The following is a 17,801-nucleotide window of genomic DNA, read 5'->3' as shown; positions in this document are numbered from 1 at the left end:
AGTCTACAGCACATGGCTGGAGAAACCCCAGACTCTGGATTTTCACCCGATAACACCCTAGGGCCGCTAAGCGAATCCTTTGGTGGCTTCTGCTGCCCACCTTTCAACTTTTTCTCCAGCAGAAGCCAGAGAGAGGACCTGGGAAAGATGAGGCATCAAAAGCGCAGCAGAGGACAGGCAGGTGGGAAGCCGAGAGGCTGCCCTGCATCGCTCTGATGAGCTGGTTAGGTAAACACTGTGTCCCTGCAGAGTCACATGCCACCGGAGGACCTGTCTGCTGGGGTCTGATAATGGAGGCATTTGCACAGACCGGCCTCCCAGGTGCGGGAGCCGCCCTTGGGGAATAGCCTGGGCCCACCATCTGCTGAAAGAAAATATAAGAATAAAACATCTCTCTAGAGCTCACATTTCTAAAATAAAGTTTAAAAAATTGCTCCACAATGAAATAAAGTGACGAGTTGGTCCCATTTCAGTCTCGTTTGTGAATACTGATTGTTGGGAAATTAGTAAATGGAAAAAAAGAAAATAAAAATCGAATTACTTTATTAATTTTAGAAATCAGTAAATCCAAAGGGAGCCTGTACCATGGCTCACGTGATCAGCAGCGCAGCGACTTTCCTCCACTCCCTGGGAAACTGGTGATGGAAGCTTCCCCTTTCTCCCCAAACCCTCTGCAAAGGGAAGAACAACTTTGGTAGACAACGTTGTTGGGATTTTCGGCTTGTAGGAAGTAAAGCTTAGTACTGCAATCTGGAAAAGAAGAGGAAGCGAAATGCAAATAGCCAAAGAGCCTCTTTTATGTCACCTCTGTGTGGTAGCAGGGCAGGGACAGAAAGACCTAAGCAGTTGGGGGAGGGGGAGGGGGTAAAATGTACACGCATGCTCGCTCGGGGTATATATCACCAGTTGAACGTCCCCGCTGCCGAGTTCCATCGAAATCCAGCTGATGTGTTTTCTTGTCATCTCCGTAAAAGTCTGGATTGGATGACTGGCAACAATCTACTGCCACTTCTGCTCCAAGGCTTTGGGGACCAGAGCCGCAAAAATAATACTATGGACCCCTTGCAGCGCTCGTGGATGCTGCACCCTCGGTCACGCACCAGGAGTCGAGGGAGTAGTGAGTGGCTTCTTCCTCCGCATGTCTGGGCTTCATCTCTTAGAGTGAGCAGGATCTAAAGAGAGAAAATCAACCACTGAGTGACCAGAATGAGAGAAGGGGGTTTTACTTATCATACTTACAGCAATGTCTGCTTAGTTAGCGGTACTGAAGAATAAAGAAGGTGTGTGGCCCGAATAAACGAAGTTTACCTTGAAGTAGAAAACTTTCCATTTTAACCACTTTTATTGGAAACCTTTTTAAAACACTTGCATTCTGCTGCTGCTGCCCTTTTGTGTAGTTCTCTTAGTTTCTTTCTTTCTTTTTCCACCTGGATGAGAACACTTTATCCCTTTTGATACTCAAATAGAAGATGTTAAATTTGTTAACCTTTCCTAGAAACTCAGGGTCAGCATGATTAACGTTCAACATTGAGCCGCATGGAAAAACTGCTCTGAGTTTGTCTAAATCTTTCCTCAGGCTGTCAGACTGTCAGGTAACACTCTGCCTTGTATCCCTTGCCCCCATCCCCACAACAGACACATACACCCTGCCAGCCAGTTGAAGAAAAGGGACATCACCATCACCCAGAATCCCCTGTGAGACTCTCCCAATTCCTTCCATACCTACTATCCTGAATTTTGTGTTTCTCCTTCTCTTGTTTGCTTTTTAATAACAGGTTAAATATTTACTATATATACTTATGTCCCTAAATATTACATTGTTTAGTTTTATGTGGTTTTGAATTTTATAGTGCTGCTGTGATTACGCTTACATGTGATCTCAGCATACAACGGGAGAGTTTCGTTAGGTATATACTTAGTGGAATTGCCAGGTCATAAATACTTGCATCTTCAACTGTCTAAAAATAATGCCCTATTATTTTCTAAAGTGGTTGTACCTCATACCCCCTCTGTCAATGGATGAGCTTCCCTCATTTCTCCACTTTTCTACATGTGGAACAATGGCATTGTCTGAGTTTAAAATTTTTGCATATCAAGTGAGTATACAATGGTATCCTCCTGTGGTTTTCATTAGCATTTCCCTGATTAGGAATAACTGAGCATCTTTTCAAGTATCTATTGTGCATACATGTTTTTTCTTCTGCAAAATGTGTCTTGTTTATTTTCCTATTGAGTTGCTGTTTATCGATCTTTTGTTTAAACAGCTTTATTGAGCTATAATTCACATACCATACAATTCACCGATCATGTGTATAATTCAGTGGCTTTTAGTATATTCAGAGTTCTATCACCACAATCAATTCTAGAACATTTTCATTGAAAGAAAATGAAACCCCATACCTCTTAGCCATCACCCTCACACATTTCATATCCCAGGCCTAGGTGGCCATTAATCTACTTTCTATATCTATAGATTTGCCTATTTTGGACATTTCACATAAATGGACTCAATATGTCGTCCTTTGTGTCTGGCTTCTTTCACTTACAGGATGTCTTCAAGGTTCATCCATGTTGTAGCATATGCCATTATTCTATTCCTTTTTGTGGCTGAATAATATTCCATTGTGTGTACAAAGTATGATACAAAAATACGGTGAATGTTTAAATAATAAAAATTTATTACAATAAAAGACACATTGCCATTAATCCCCCTCAAAATATTCCCCTTCACTTCGAACACAACCCATCGTTCTTGCCACTTCCTGTAGCAGTTCTGGAAGTCCTCTTTCGTGAGTGTCTTTAGTTGTGCTGTCATGGCTGCCTTGATGTCCTGAATCATTTTGACTTTGGGGAAGAGCCAGAAGTCACATGGTGCCAGATCAAGTGAATAAGGTGGGTGAGGACACACTGTAATGTTTTTATTTGACAGAAATTGCCATATACCAGAAGTGATGTGTGACACACAGCATTGTCATGATGGAGGATGATTTACGGCACATTTTAAAACACACCTTCCCTCAACAGTAGCTCACACCCGATTGACTGCACTGAGCAAGTTGAAACTTTTCACACACTGTTACTAAGGTTCGATGTGTCGCTTCCCATATTGAAGATCCCTGCCTTTCCATTGGATGGCACTTGGCAGCAGCATTCACCGTATTTTTTTTTATCACAATGGAAAGGCTCCATGTCACACATAGCTTCTGGTAGGCAATTTCTGTCAAATAAAAACATTACAGTGTGTCCTCATCCACCTTGTTCACTGGATCTGGCAACGTGTGACTTCTGGCTCTTCCCCAAAGTCAAAATGATCATGAAAGGTAAACATTTTGAATTGATTCAGGACATGGAGGCAGCCATAACAATGCAACTAAAGACACTCACGAAAGAGGACTTCCAGAACTGCTTCAGAAAGCGGCCAGAAGGATGGGATAAGTGTGATCGAAGTGAGAGAGAGTATTTTGAGGGGGATTAATGGCAATGTGTCTTTTACTGTAAATTTTTTATTTTTTATTTAAACATTCACCACATTGTTTGATCACACCTTGTATATACTACATTTTACTAGGTTGGTGCAAAAGTAATGGTGAATATTAGGTGGTTTTGGCAATTATGTTTAACCTTTTAAACTGCAATTACTTTTGCACCCACCTAATATTTATTCACTCATCAGTTGATGGGCATTTGGGTTGTTTCCACCTCTTGGCTATTATTCATAATGCTGCTATAAACATTCATGTACAAGTTTTTGTTTAGACATATGTTTTCATTTCAGGTGGGTATATACATAAGAATGGAATTGCTGGGTGATATGGTAAGGTATGTTTAACGGTTTGACAAACTTGCCAAACTATTTTCCAAAGCAGTTGCACCATTTTACAGTCCCATCAGCAATGTATGAAGGTTCTAATTTCTCTGCATCCTTACTCACATTTGTTATTGTCTGTCTTTCTGTTATAGCCATTCTGGTGGGTGTGAAGTAGTATTCTCATGGGTTTTGATTTGCATTTCCCCAGTGGCTAATGATGTTGGGAATCTTTTTGTATGTTTACTGGCATTGCACATGTTCTTTGGAGAAATGTCTGTTCAGATCCTCTGCCCATTTAAAACATTGAGTTCTTTTTTATTATTGAGCTGTAAGATTTCTCTGTATCTTCTAGGTACAAGTCCTTTATCGCACACATAACTTGCAGATATTTTCTCCCATTCTGTGGGTTGGCATTTCACTTTCTTGATGATGCCCTTTGAAACACAAAATTTGAAAATTCTGATGATGTCCACTTTGTCTATATTTTTCTTTTGTTGCTTATCCTTGATGTCATATCTAAGAAACTGCTTACTGATTTTTAAAGTCCTTTGCTCAATATCTTGGATACAATTTCTTGGTTCTATGTGTTATAAATACCTTCACCTAGTTTATGACTTGTCTCTTCACCTTGTTTATGGTATTTTTAAAGGTTGCTTCATGATTTATTAGATAGCAGTTAGATGCACACTTAACTGGTGACCTTTCTAGAAAATGGTTTTTTTTAAATGTTAAGGTTTCCAGAAAATCTAGGACAGTCACCATTAAAATGGATGGTTTCTTTTAAAAAAAAACTTTTCAAATAAAGAACTTCAAACATACACAGAAAATAAAGTAGTATAAGACCCTTTGCTGTTCCCATCGTTTACCTTCAATAATTATCAACAATCTACCTTGTTTCATCTCTCTCTCCAGGTTTTTTTCCTGGTATACTTGAAAGTACACCCAAAATAGCACATCATTTCACCCATAAATATTCCAGAATGTATCTCTAATGAATAAGGACTCAAGGAAAAAGGAAAACAAAAAAACCCATAATATCTCTGTGGTGTCTTAGACTAGAATTTCTTAATTTGAACAAAGTCAAATTTATCAGTTTTCATCTTTATAAGTCTGTACTTTTTGGGTCTAATTTAAGAAACCCTTCCATTAACATAACGTTCATAATGACACTGTCCTATGATGTCTTACAAAAGATGGACACTTTTGCCTTTCCTATTTAAGTCTTTAATCCACCCTAAAATTGTGCACAGTGTAAAGCAAAGATCTAATTTCACTTTCCCCACACAGTAACGAATTGTCCTAGCATCATTTATTGCAAAGTCCATCCTTTCTTCCTTTAACAGCAATGTCTCTCTGTCATCAACTGTTTCCATATAGGAGACCCGTTTTAGGGTTCTGTGTTCTATGACAACTCCACGCTGTCTTAATTACTTTAGCTTGATAAGAATCGTGGGACAAATTCTTGGTATCTGGTAAGAATATCTCATCTCTCATTCCCATTCTTTATGAGTAGAAGGATTATTCTTGGCCTTTTTTTCTTCCACATAAATTTTAGAATCAGCTTGTCAAATAATAATAATAATAATAATAAAAATAATACCCTCTCAAATCTATGGATCAATTTTGGGGAAAACTGACATCTTTACAAACTGACTTTTCATCTATGAACATGTATATATTGCTCCATTAATTTGTTTTAAAGGGCCTCTTTTTAAAGTTTTATAATATTTTTAAATAATAGGTCTGATACATCTTGTTAGATTTTTTCCCTAGGTACACTATATATTTTGATGATTATACCTTTGATACAAAGGGTATCTTTTCTAGAATCACAGGCTCTCCCTCTTTGTTGCTGATGTACAGAAATGTACTTGATTTTGGAAAACTCTCTTACAAAGCTAATCATTTATTTGAACATTCTTTTGGGGTTTCCAATCAGATAAGCACATTATCTGAGAATGACAGGTTTGCTGCTTCCTGTCTGATTCCTATGTCATCTGCTTTCCTTGTACTTTACTGACGACGACAACTTCAACTGAAGACGTCCAACCCTCAACAGAAGTGAGGGGCTCCCTTGTTTTGCTCCTCATCTTAAACAGAATGCTTTCAAAGTTTCCCAACAAATAGTGTGATGGTTCTTGGTTTTTTGTAGACGTACTTTACTATTAGGTTTTCCTTCTATTCTCAGTTAGTGAGGACTTTTTTTTTTTAACGTCATGAGGATGTTGACTTTTATTAAATGCTCATTCTGTGTCCACTGAGAGGAGCCTATGATTTTTTCCCCCTTTAATCTGTTACTGCAGTAAATTACATTAGTCAATTTTTTACTATTAAACAAGCCTTGAATCTCTGGAATAAACTTAACTGGATTATGATGTAATGTCTCTTTTAACATTGCTACACTCAGTTTGCTAATGTTTTACTCCGAATTTTTCGCATTTATAATATATCTACAATTAAGAAGATCTTGTAACTTTAGAACTTTTGGGGGGATTGTCCTCATTAGGTTTTGAGATTAAGATAATAAGAATTGGGAAGTGGTCCCTCTTTTCTTCTGCCTGGAACAGTTTGTAGAAGATTGGTTTATCTGCTCCATGGATGTTCAGTGAAATCATAAAAGCCTGGTGTATCTGTGGGAAAAGTTTTGTTCTTGATTCAATTTCCTAATAATTAAAGGATTGTTTGGACTTTATATTTCTTCTTGAGTAAATTTTGTAAGTGAAATACTAAAATTGTATCCATCTCACCAAAGTTTTAAAAATGTCTCAGCATAAAGCTATTCATAGTATCTTCCTACCATCTGTTTAATCTCTGAGGCATGTATGATAATGTTTCTATTTGTTCCTCTTGACTGTATGCTTATTTTCTATTTTATTAATTTCCTCTTTTATCCTTATTATCATTTATTTATCTTTACTTTTACTTTCTTTGGATTTATTTTGTTTTTCATTTTCATAAGTCAGATACTTAGCACATTAATTTTCAGCCTCTCCCCTCTCCTTACCGTAAGTATAAATTTTCCTTAATATTGCTTTAGCTACATTCCTCAGGTTTTTATAAATAGTATTTTCTAATTATACTATGATTTTCTTGATGAGTTAACTCTTTAATTACTACATACATGAGGATTTTCCAGTTATGTTTTTGTTACCGCATTATGATCAGGGAATATAATCTTTGAAATGCGATTTAAGGCCTAGCACATAGTTTCTACAAATACCCCACGGATGCTTGCGAAGAATGTGTATTATGCATTTATTTAGTGTGATGTTCTACATACATCTGTTAAATCTGTTAATTGTGTGGTTCAAATTTTCTAAAACATAGCTGATTTTCAGACTGCTTGACCTACCAATTACTGAGTTACATTAAAACATTCCAATATGAAGGTGAATTTGTCTATTTCTCTTTATGGTTTTGTATTTTTCACAAATACTTTTTTTATTTAATTTTAAAAATCAGTAAATATACTAAAGTAAGTCAATAAGAAAAGGTTAAACACTTTGCTGGTGAACCTTTACAACTTTCAGCCATAATATAGTGACTCTCTTTATTTCTTAATGTCCTCAAATCTATTTTGTCTGATGAATATAACTACATGCCCTGGTATACCTTTTCCCAACCTTTTTCTTTCATCCTTTTTATATCCTTGTGTTTTAGGTATGTCTCTTTTAAATGGCCTAAAAGTGGATTTTTTTAAATCTAGGCTGACAGTATATCCATCTCTGGTTGACCATTTCCCGCCATCTCTACTGCTCCTAGCTTGCCCCCGCCTGATGTCATGGAAAGCCTGTTAAATTCACCATCAGCTCATGCACTCCTCTGCCCAGAACCCTCTGCTGGCTCCCACGTAACTCAGAAAAATACAAGTGCTTTCCTTGGCCCACTGCGTGCAGCCTTCATGATCTGGCTGGCCCCTCATAGTCTCGGGAGTCTTACCTATTCTCTCTCCTCTTTGCTTCCTACACTGCAGCCCCATTGGTCTGCTAGTATTTCCCAAACACAGCTGTCACAATTCCCCTTCAAGGCATGTGCTCATGCTGTTCCCTCTGCCTGGAATTCCCTTCCCTAAATATCCACTGGCTGACTCCCTCAATTCCTTCAGGTCTTCACTCAAACGCCCCTCTTCCGGACTATTCCTATCTAGAATAGTGAGTCTCCTCATTCTCTGTGTTCTTTCATGGTTTTATTTTTTTCTCTGGAACACTTACCACTATCCAATGAACTATTTGTGCTACTTATTTGGTTTGTTGTCTATCTCTCCTATTAGGGGTTTTGGGTGCTTTGTTCACTGCTGTGTGTCTAGCACCTAGAATGGTGTCCAGCACATAGTAGATGCTCAGTAAATATTTGTTGAGTGATTCAGTCTTTGACTTTAACTGGAATATTCAGTCCACTCACAGTTTTGTAATTATTAATATTTTTATTTATTTCTACTGTTTTAAGTTGTGCTATTTGTTCCACCTTTTCTGTGCTTTCTTTTCCTCCTTATGGATTTATTTTTTTCTCCTCATTCCATTTGTCTCTACTACCTTGGAAGTTTTATATTTCTATTCTTTTAGTAGTTACTCTATTCCTTTTTGCATTTGTATATGTTAACTATGTAGAGCTGAAATTAATCAGTATTTTTAAACTTTTCATGGTATAAAATCAAGTTAGACTACTTTAACTCTGACCATATCCTCCCTTTGATTTACATGGTACTGATGTTGAATATTTTCATTCCCTCCCTTTCCTCCCTTTTTTTAACACCACAAGAACATTATCATCATTTTATTGGTTATGTTTATATTTGCCCATATTTTTACACATTCTTTGCTCATAATTCCGCCTTGCATCTCAGACCTTTTTCTGGTATCACCTTCCTCTGTTGGAAATACATTCTTTAGAATCCTTCCCTTTGGGAAGGCTTACCAGGGACCAATTTTGGGGGGTTTTATGTGTTGGAAAATGTCTTTATTTTATCCTCATCCTTGAAAGATAATTTGCTTAAAATACATTTCTGGTTTGGTAATTATTTTCTTTCATCAATGGCAACATTACACTGTATTTTGGTTTCCTCTATTGCTGTTGAGAAGTATTCTGTCAATCAAATTGGCATTCCTTTGGAAAGCCTTATTTTCTCTCCAGCTGCTTTTAACATTTTTGTCTTTAGTATTCTAAAGTTATGGTACGTCTAGGTGTGGATTTCTTGTGATTCACTGCAATTTGTGTACCTTTCATTAGTTTTAGAAGTTTTTTTTAGCCATTATCTCTTCAAATATGGTCCCTGTCCCATTTTTTCTTTCCAGAACTCCAATTAGGAATGTTTTAGGCTTTCTCACTTCGTTTTTCACCACTTTTTTTTTTTTTCTGTGCTGTATTCCAAATAACTTCTTTAAATATGCATCTTCGGGCTTATTAAATCTCTCTTCAACTAGGTCTAATCTATAGTTAAGCCCATCCAATGACTTTCAAACTTGGTTCTTTGTCAGATCTGCTTGGTCATAATTTTAATCTCTTGGTTTTACTCAGACTTTTATTCCCTTCTTTAATTTCTCTAAACATACGAGAAACTTGGTTTTTTATTGTATATCTGGTAATTTCAATATCTTAGCCTTTGCAGGTCTAAAACGGTTATCTATTATTTTTGCTGGCTTTTGCTTATAGTTCCATGTTTCCTTATTGTTTTTGATTTTTACACTGTGACTTCACAGTTCTTAGAACTTTCTGTGGTAATTGTTTGCAATTTCAGTTGAAGGAGGATTCCTCCAGCAAAAATAAGAATTTGACTCTATTAAGTGCCTGGAGCCACTACTAGCTTAGGACCACCTTAAACTAAATTCTCAGTCTGAAGTTTTTCAGGGCACCTAGGGAATATGAATTCATGCCCAAGCTTACACATCCCATTTTTCAATAATAAATGATCAGGGTAGAACTCCCCACACCATCTCACTCAGCACCAAGTTTCAAGACAGGTAATTTTCTTTCAGTGTGTGAGGGGGTGGACGTCAGGTGGGAGGGGAGGGTTTATTTCTGGTTGACAGTTACATGGAGAACTTTAGATGAACTTTATATGAAGGGTTTCTTGCCAGACCCTCCACCTTGGGATTTGCCTATTCCCGTTACACGCTGCCGTAATTCTGGTCCAGAGCTGCTTCAATTCCTCCTCCTGCCTGGTGACCCACTGTTGGGGTCATAAGGGCAGGAAAGGTACACAGGACAATAAGGTGACTGCATTTGCCCCCTCGGTGCTTCTGTGGCCATGGTCATAGCCTGGCTTTTTTTTTTTTTACTTTGAAAAACCATCTTTGAAGTTAACCCATCTTCTTTTTTGCTTTGATGCCCTGACCTGGAAATTCTTTGTTTTTGTTTGGTAAAATGTCTATGGATCATACTATATATATATATTCACTTTGAGTTTATCAAATAAACGAAGTTACATCGTATTAGGTTAGTACATCTTATTAGATTAGTTCTAAAGTCAACGAGCAATACAAACATAAAATATCATGAAACTTACTCTTAAAATTCTTAAAGCACCTGTAAAATACATTTTATTCATCTGGCAACTACCAGAGAGTCCTACAAACCCTATTTTTCTTCTAGCCTGCAGTTCTTCCATTAGCACCAGGTTAAAGTAACTGGCTTGTGTTACTTTAACACAGTGAATAAAAATATTTTTCAATACTGTGATTGACATTTGCCAAGGTGAATACACTACAAGAGGCACCTAGGAATAGAGAACAACTGAGGGACCAGCAGATTCACATTCCATGTTCACTTTGAGGCTTAAGTTCCCTGAGAGGGAATGGTGGACAGATTTTCCTAAACTATATAAAAATCATTGTTTCTTTTCCCTTTTTGCTGGGGAGGAGGGGAACACTTTGTCTTGCACACAGCACTCATTTCCCCTGCTATACTCTTTTAAGTGCAAAGACCACGTCTTACAAACCTTCACATGACCTGAGCTCCCAGCATTTTGCCATGTAAATATTTACATGGCAGTTGCTGGGTAAATATTCGATTGACTGATGTGGGAAATGATCATTAGCAGTGTTCCCTATGGGTAGCAAACGACTTCCAACTAACAGTGCAAACTATGCATGTGCAAACAGCAAAGGCCTGGTGTGATGAGCAGCAGTCCCTGCTGCAGACCAGGGTTCCTACCACCCATCAGCCGTCCGTACGCAAGAGATGAAGCATTTCAATGAGCTCATCTGACTCGTGGCTTTCCCAGCTGAGAAGAGAGACAATTCATGACTTCCAGGCCGGTAAAGAAGGCCCCGACCTCAAACACTACGCACATGTAAATGGAGTGATTTTTCTCCTTCCAAGGTCTGAGGTGAGTAAGAGAAATCAAAGTAAGAACTTAATTTTTAAAATTACCTAAATGCAAAGGCTGTATAAGTGGTGCCTCTTAGATTTGTCCCCTAAGTCTTTCCAACTGATCAGAGTGGCCCTGGTAGTAGCGTCTGGCAACGCTTTGGTTTGATAAGACAGAGACTGAATGAATTGATTTATTTATATCCTGAGTGACATTAGGAGAAAGGGACAGCTGGGGAGTGAGGGCCAACCTGCTGGCCCCTCACCTTCCCGGGCACGGCTCCAGTATGTAGGAATGAACAACACAGGCACAAGAGCAGCAGATCCATTTCATGAAACCCTGCCTGGGTGACACAAAGGCGCCGGGCACAGCTGCAAGGCGTTTGTTCAGAGCCAAGGCAGCCCCTGAGTCACTCTGAAATGCAGCCACACGGGAGAAGGGAGAGGGCTGACCACAGCAGCACCACCAAGCTCTCGTCCCCTCCCAGAAATCCTTCTTCTTCATGTCTAATGAACAGTATAGGCACTTGGCTTAACTCTTACAGGCTAAAACCAACATGGGCTCAAGTGTCCATCTATGGGGGAGATTTACTTTCTCCTTGCAAAAATGAGCGTCGAACAGTTTCAATAAAATGCTATTTTAAGGAATTCTAATGTAAACAACTAAAGTCATGTACACAAGCCTAATTCTTCTAAGAAAAATGTACAGAACTCATTTTTGAAAGTATATTTAACTCTTACAAACTTGTAAAAACCATGTTCGTCTTATTCTGGTTCATTTTCTTATTACCAACCAGTAAGCTGGGCATGATAAAATTACATCAGGGACTAGAAATATAAATCTAATTGAATGAGTTCCAAATGTCGCTCAGTGAAAAGTGTTTCTTTTTGTAACTACATTTAGATAGCAACCCAAGAGTAGACCATTTAACTTGTTTGTAGAGGTTTTATTCTTTTTTTCATAGGGATATTTAATAACTTCCCTTTTACGAAAATTTAAAAATTGCGAGGCTGATTGAAATCCTTTGATTCCTGGAATTTAATTCTAAGATCTATCTAGTTTTGAAGCATAATCCACTTCAGTATATCTGATATATTCATATATGTTTATATATAAAATATTTATATATACTGTGTATATGTAGAAAATCTGCATTTATAAATCACTAAATCATTAAATTTGATTTATTTCAAAAAAGTTTCTTTACTTTCTTAAAAAGATTTAACTTCTTTATAGAGAGTTCTAGTAACGAAGAATGGTAGAGAATACACAAGGCTAAGGGCTTAAACCTGATTTCTGCTATTTACTAGCTTTGCCACCTTTGGGATTTAACAATGATTATTGTTTTCTGACTATAGGACAAATAATGCTCACTGTAGAAAAATCTTTGATAGGGTTTAAGAAGAGATTTTTATATGGCTGTGAGTTCAAAAGAAGTGATATATAGAGATTTTGTGTATTCTAGATACACAATAATTTCTAGCCTGATAAAAATTCAGTCTCATTCCTCCCAGACTAGGTGCAGCATTAATTCAGACGAGGTTGAGTGCACTCAGGGTGGTATGGCCGTAGACAGCGTTATTCAAAAGGGCGCCGGATACCAGTGCTTTGCCTAAAGATCAGGAGAACAGCAGACTTTTACGTACCTGAGGAAGGTACGTGAAGGGACAAGTTACTTACAAACCTTTTTTATTTTTTACTGCGACGCATCGTGAAAAATACATCTGATACGAACACAGACATAAACATCTTTATGACTTAAACAAAAGTCTCATAAAGCAAGTCTTACTTTTATTATAGATTGACCCCAGTATTTTCCTTTCTATTCCATTCTGCTCCATTGCAGGGACCGGTGGGGAAGAGAAACGATGGTTGTGACCGGTGGTGTGCGAGGAAATGTGTAACAACTGCTTTTCTGTGGTAAGACAAGCAAACCAAAGCCCCAGCCTTGTGCTGTCGGTTGACATCCACCACAGGCAAGTTCAAGTGACCAACATGAAGGTGCAAAGGCACCCACCACCGACTCTCAGGAGCCTGGCTGGGACCCACTAATTCTTCTGATAGCCCTGTCAGGTCATGGCCCACAGTGGTTTTAAAACCACTGCTTTAGAGTCTAGACAAGCAAACTCCTTAGTAGTTCACGGGACACTGAGAGGGGCCAGGAGGTACCATTGCCAGGAAGTACTGAATGAGGGCACACACGTGAGGGATGGCGGGGGGCCTAGGCACTAGAGGGCAACTCCTCATGCTGACTCTGACGTGGGCACCTCTGAACTACTCTGCCTTCCCCCCAGCTGACCATCTTGGGAAACTGACAGGTACTCAGCTCTCCAAGCCTCAGTTTCTTTCTCATAATGTGGGAATAACTTGTGTACTTCCCTGATTGTTGTCAGGGCCAACTTTCAAAGGACCCTACAGGGTAGTATTCATATGAGAATGATTCCATTTAACCAAATCTTATTCACAGGCAATTTAAAAAACCTCATCTGTCTTAGCATCTGAGCTCACCAATCATCCGCACCCTCCTGACCCCTCCTCTGTGCGTCTCTGAGAGTCTGGAAAGTCCGGGTGCCTCTCGCACGGCCTCCTCGGACTGCTCCACGGGCTCCTTTCTCTCCTCTGCGCTTTGCTGCTCTTTCTTACGTTCTTTCCCTCAGAATTTATCCAGTCACACCTTTCACAGGGAGCTCTATGAAGATGGCGGCTAAACTCTACATCTGGCTCTGACTTCCGCCTGGCTTTTGAGAAGAGTTTTTCTGAGTTTAATTTTCAACCATCACATCAAATTTGACTTTTAAAATATTAACTGTATTATCCCATTGGGTGCGCCTATTCTGTCAATGGCACTCGCATTATCTCAGCCCCTAAGGTTAAACTGAAACACTTACAACCACCTCACCCATTAGGATACCTACTATCAAAAAAGAAAGGAAAGAAAGTAAGTATTGGTGAGGATGTGGAAAATTCGAACCCTTGTGTGTTGTTGGTAGGAATGTAAACTGGTATAATAGCTGCTATGGAAAACAGTATGGAGGTTCCTCAAAAAGCTAAAAATTGAATTACTGTATAATTCAGCAATTCTACTTCTTGGTATATACCCAGAAGAACTGAAAGCAGACTTGAACAAATATTTGTACACCCATGTTCACAGCAGCATTATTCACCATAGTCAAAAGGTGGAAGCAACTCAAGTATCCATCACAGATGAATGGATAAACAAAATGTGGTCTATACATACAATGGAGTATTATTCAGCCTTACAGGAAGGAAATCCTGACCCATGCCACAACATGGATGAACCTTGAAGACATTATGCTAAGTGAAATAGCCAGTCACAAAAAAGACAAATACTGTATGACTCGAATTATATGCGGTATCTAGACCAGTAAAATTCATAGAGACAGAAAGGAAAATGGTGGTTGCCATGAGGTGGAGGAAGGGGAGTTAGTGTTGATTTGGTACAGTTTCCTTTTTGCAAGATAAAAAAAAAAGTTCTAGAGATGGATGGTGGTGATGGTGGCACAACAATGTGAATATACTTAATCCACTGAACTGTACACTTAAAAATAGTTAAAATGGTAAATTTTGTGTTATGTGTATTTTGCCACAATTAAAAAGAAATATTAATAGTGGCAGATATTCATCTATCATCATTCTGCTCCAGGCACTATATGAAACATTTACTGCATGCACTGTCTTATTTAATTTGCATAGATGCTAAGAAGCTAAGGGTGGGAAGTAGGGGGAATCTATTGTTTCTGTCTGCCTAGCGTCCCTTCCCACATGCTTGTGGTTTCGGCTCCTTTTACTTCCTTTGGGAACCTGCTCTCCACCTGCTCTATTCTAATCTGGTGATTATGGCCAGACTACAAATGTTAGTCCCATATCCTCTTGATCACAAAAGTTGGCAGGCGATCTAGACCTGGCCAAAGTCCCTGTCCTCTTGGCCACAGCAATTGCCGTAAGAAGTGGTCATGTCATCCAAGCCAAGCCAATCACAACTCTTCCTTGGGATTTACATATACTAACATAGAAAGACAAATACTTGTACTCTGTGGGCATTAGACTGGAAAGAATAAGGCTGGAGCTGCTCAAGCTATACCCCTCCATCTCATCTTGCTACATGGAAGAAACCATATAAAGAAGGAAAGAGGGGGGTTAATGAAGCTGTGAAGAGAAATGAAAAGAGATGAGGAAAGATGGAGGAAAAGAACATATGGCAGAGAGGGATGGAGAGAAAGAAAGATCTGACCATACTTAGTTCTTATCTATCCTAATTCTCTCGTCATGTGAGTCAACAGATGCATCCTTTTTCTTAAGTGTCTGAATTGGGATTTGTTACTGCAACTAAATGTATTCTGGATACCACCAGTGGAGACTCAGATGTCAGAATCATTAGAATGAAAGTGAATGCTGAAGTACTGAAAATGAATAAAATAATGTGCCCAGAGAAAGAAAACACAGGGGGGAAAAAACCCCAAGGGCACAAGTGACCCAATGTACACCTCAGGAGAAAGACCACCCTGACCTTGGCTGAAGCAAAGGGGTAGTCAGGCATTTTGTAGAAAATTAATCTTGGAACTGTGTCCCCTATTTTCTGAAAACTACCAGAGGAAGGAATACACAAGTCTCAGCTAAGAAATGAGTGAGTGAGAAACAGTTCTTGTGTGAGTCGCAATTATTAAATGAAAAAAATCCACCTGGAATATAGCAGTTGCTCAATAGATAGCAGCTATTACCATCATGATTTTTCAAACTACAATGACAAAAAGGAGAGAGAATTGGAAAACTCAAATAACCATGTAGGGAGAATAGACCAAGAGTTTAAAGGCTTCATAGAGTAACTTAAATTTCATTTCTTCAAGGTCTTCTTTAAACACGGTTTCTCTTTGTGTGTTTTTTAAGTAATCCAGGGACAAATTTAAAAAAAAAAATCAAAGAATACACAGGGTATAGAGTTAAAAGTGTGCTTTCTACCCCAGACTCATTACACAGGTGCGTGTGTGTGTGTCCTTCTCAGAACAGTCTATGCACATACATATATTCCTTCTCCCTTTTTTATACAAATGGGAACATAAGATAAGTGGGGTGGGGTTTTTTTTGGTATATTTTATTTAACAATATGTCTCAGAAATTGTTCTATACCAACCTAAATATCTATGTCAGGAGGACTCGTTAAGTAATCCATAGAAATATTACTCAAATTCTAAGATACCTTTTTAGTGTGGGTCATCCTGGGAGATCCCCCCACCATCTCACTCTCTAGTTCCACAGCTTTTTGTAAGGAAAACTGAAATGGACCCTAGACCTAGAATCAGTCTGTCATCTTGATATCGTGCAACCAAGAGATAACAGAAAACAGCTCCTTCCTCTCTTAAAACAAAGGGTCACCCAAAAGAGGTCCACCCAATAGAGCAGGAGCCAAATTATTGGAGCCAATATTTGGAGATGTTATTACAAGTGATTGCTCTTAGAGTGATCTGAAAGATAAAGGGAGAGTTTAACTTCATATTAGCATCATTTAAGAGACCGCAAAGAGAGCTGTTGGTGATAAGAAGGTTGGGAATAATGACATCTTTGCCCCATGGACTCTCATGGTTAGACAAACATGAGACAATCAAATTGACAATGCTACTTATTTTAGAGGCTAAAGCTATTGGAAACTCAGCGTTCTTACTGAGGAATCAGATGTCAGCTCACTGTTACCAGAAAGTATATGTCCTCTGGATCCTTTGAACTCAAGCTTGGGTTCAACCATCACTCATCCTTCTCTCATAAAGTTTGTCCTATTAGTTCTCAAAAGGCTCCTGAATATGTCTGTTACTTTATATTTATCTTCCAAGCTAATCCATACAGCCCATTAATTGTTTTCATTACTCTTCACTGGATTTTCTAGACTGTACTATCTCACTGGGTATTATGGTTCACTGTAAACCCATGTCTAAGCTACTCTCTCGTAGCTCTCTTTTTGTCTATTAACAATAAAAGAATGATTAGAGCAGTTTCTCAACCTTTTATGACCTATGCTCCATCAGCCGAGACGACTTTGTTCAGTTTTACTTTCTATAGTTCGTTTTATGAAAACTATAATTTCATATTTTCCATTCATAAAATTATCTTATAGCTTGACTATGCTTTTCTTTTTTTTTTTTTTTTTTTTTACTCCCTTCCTCTATTTCACAAAGCCCCTCTTGGTATGCAACCATGACTGAGAATCACTATATTAGACATAGACTTAATTGCACTGTTGTAAATTCATTGTACTGTTTCTCTTCAATCTAGTCCATAAAATGCTCTTTTTCATGCCCACAAAACCTTGTCCTAAATGTCAAAATTTTGTATTTTCCAGATCAGAACAATCTCAGCTCACAGAATGACAGTACGGCCTACAGATTATATCAGTCACAGTACCCATGTATTTGATGAGGTTGAATCTACTTTATCACGTCTAAATTGCCAATGTGTACATCTCTTAACTTTTTCTTTTTACTTTATTAAAAACAAAACTAAACCAGTATGGTAGGCAGCCTTTAAGATGGCTTTCTGTGATTCCTGCCTCCCGCTATCCATGCCCTTATGTAACCTCCTCCCCTTGAGCATGGACTGAATTTACTGACTCACTTCTAACAAAGAGAACACGGCAAAAGTTATGGGATATCACTTCCAAGATTAAGTTACAAAAAGATT

At 38.4% G+C, this 17,801-nt stretch overlaps 1 protein-coding gene across 16 annotated transcripts in view; it reads right to left on the bottom strand.

The window, feature by feature from the left end:
* Window positions 1-526: 526 nt before the first annotated feature.
* TTLL5 (tubulin tyrosine ligase like 5) overlaps window positions 527-17,801 on the bottom strand; it is a 241,367-nt gene continuing 224,092 nt past the window's right edge. For all 16 annotated transcript variants that reach the window (XM_074327187.2, XM_074327192.2, XM_074327193.2 and 13 more), the window contains one exon: window positions 527-1,172. Coding sequence is in view for 3 of the 16 variants with exons in the window: in XM_074327192.2 (XP_074183293.2) it covers window positions 1,150-1,172 (23 nt within the window). In the remaining 13 variants the exon portion in view is untranslated. The remainder of the gene's footprint in view (window positions 1,173-17,801) is intronic.

This window comes from Rhinolophus sinicus, chromosome 3 (genome assembly GCF_057876585.1).
Source record: "Rhinolophus sinicus isolate RSI-liver-muscle chromosome 3, RSI-T2T, whole genome shotgun sequence".
NCBI classification, from domain to species: domain Eukaryota; kingdom Metazoa; phylum Chordata; class Mammalia; order Chiroptera; family Rhinolophidae; genus Rhinolophus; species Rhinolophus sinicus.
This window is presented reverse-complemented; position numbering and strand designations above follow the sequence as displayed.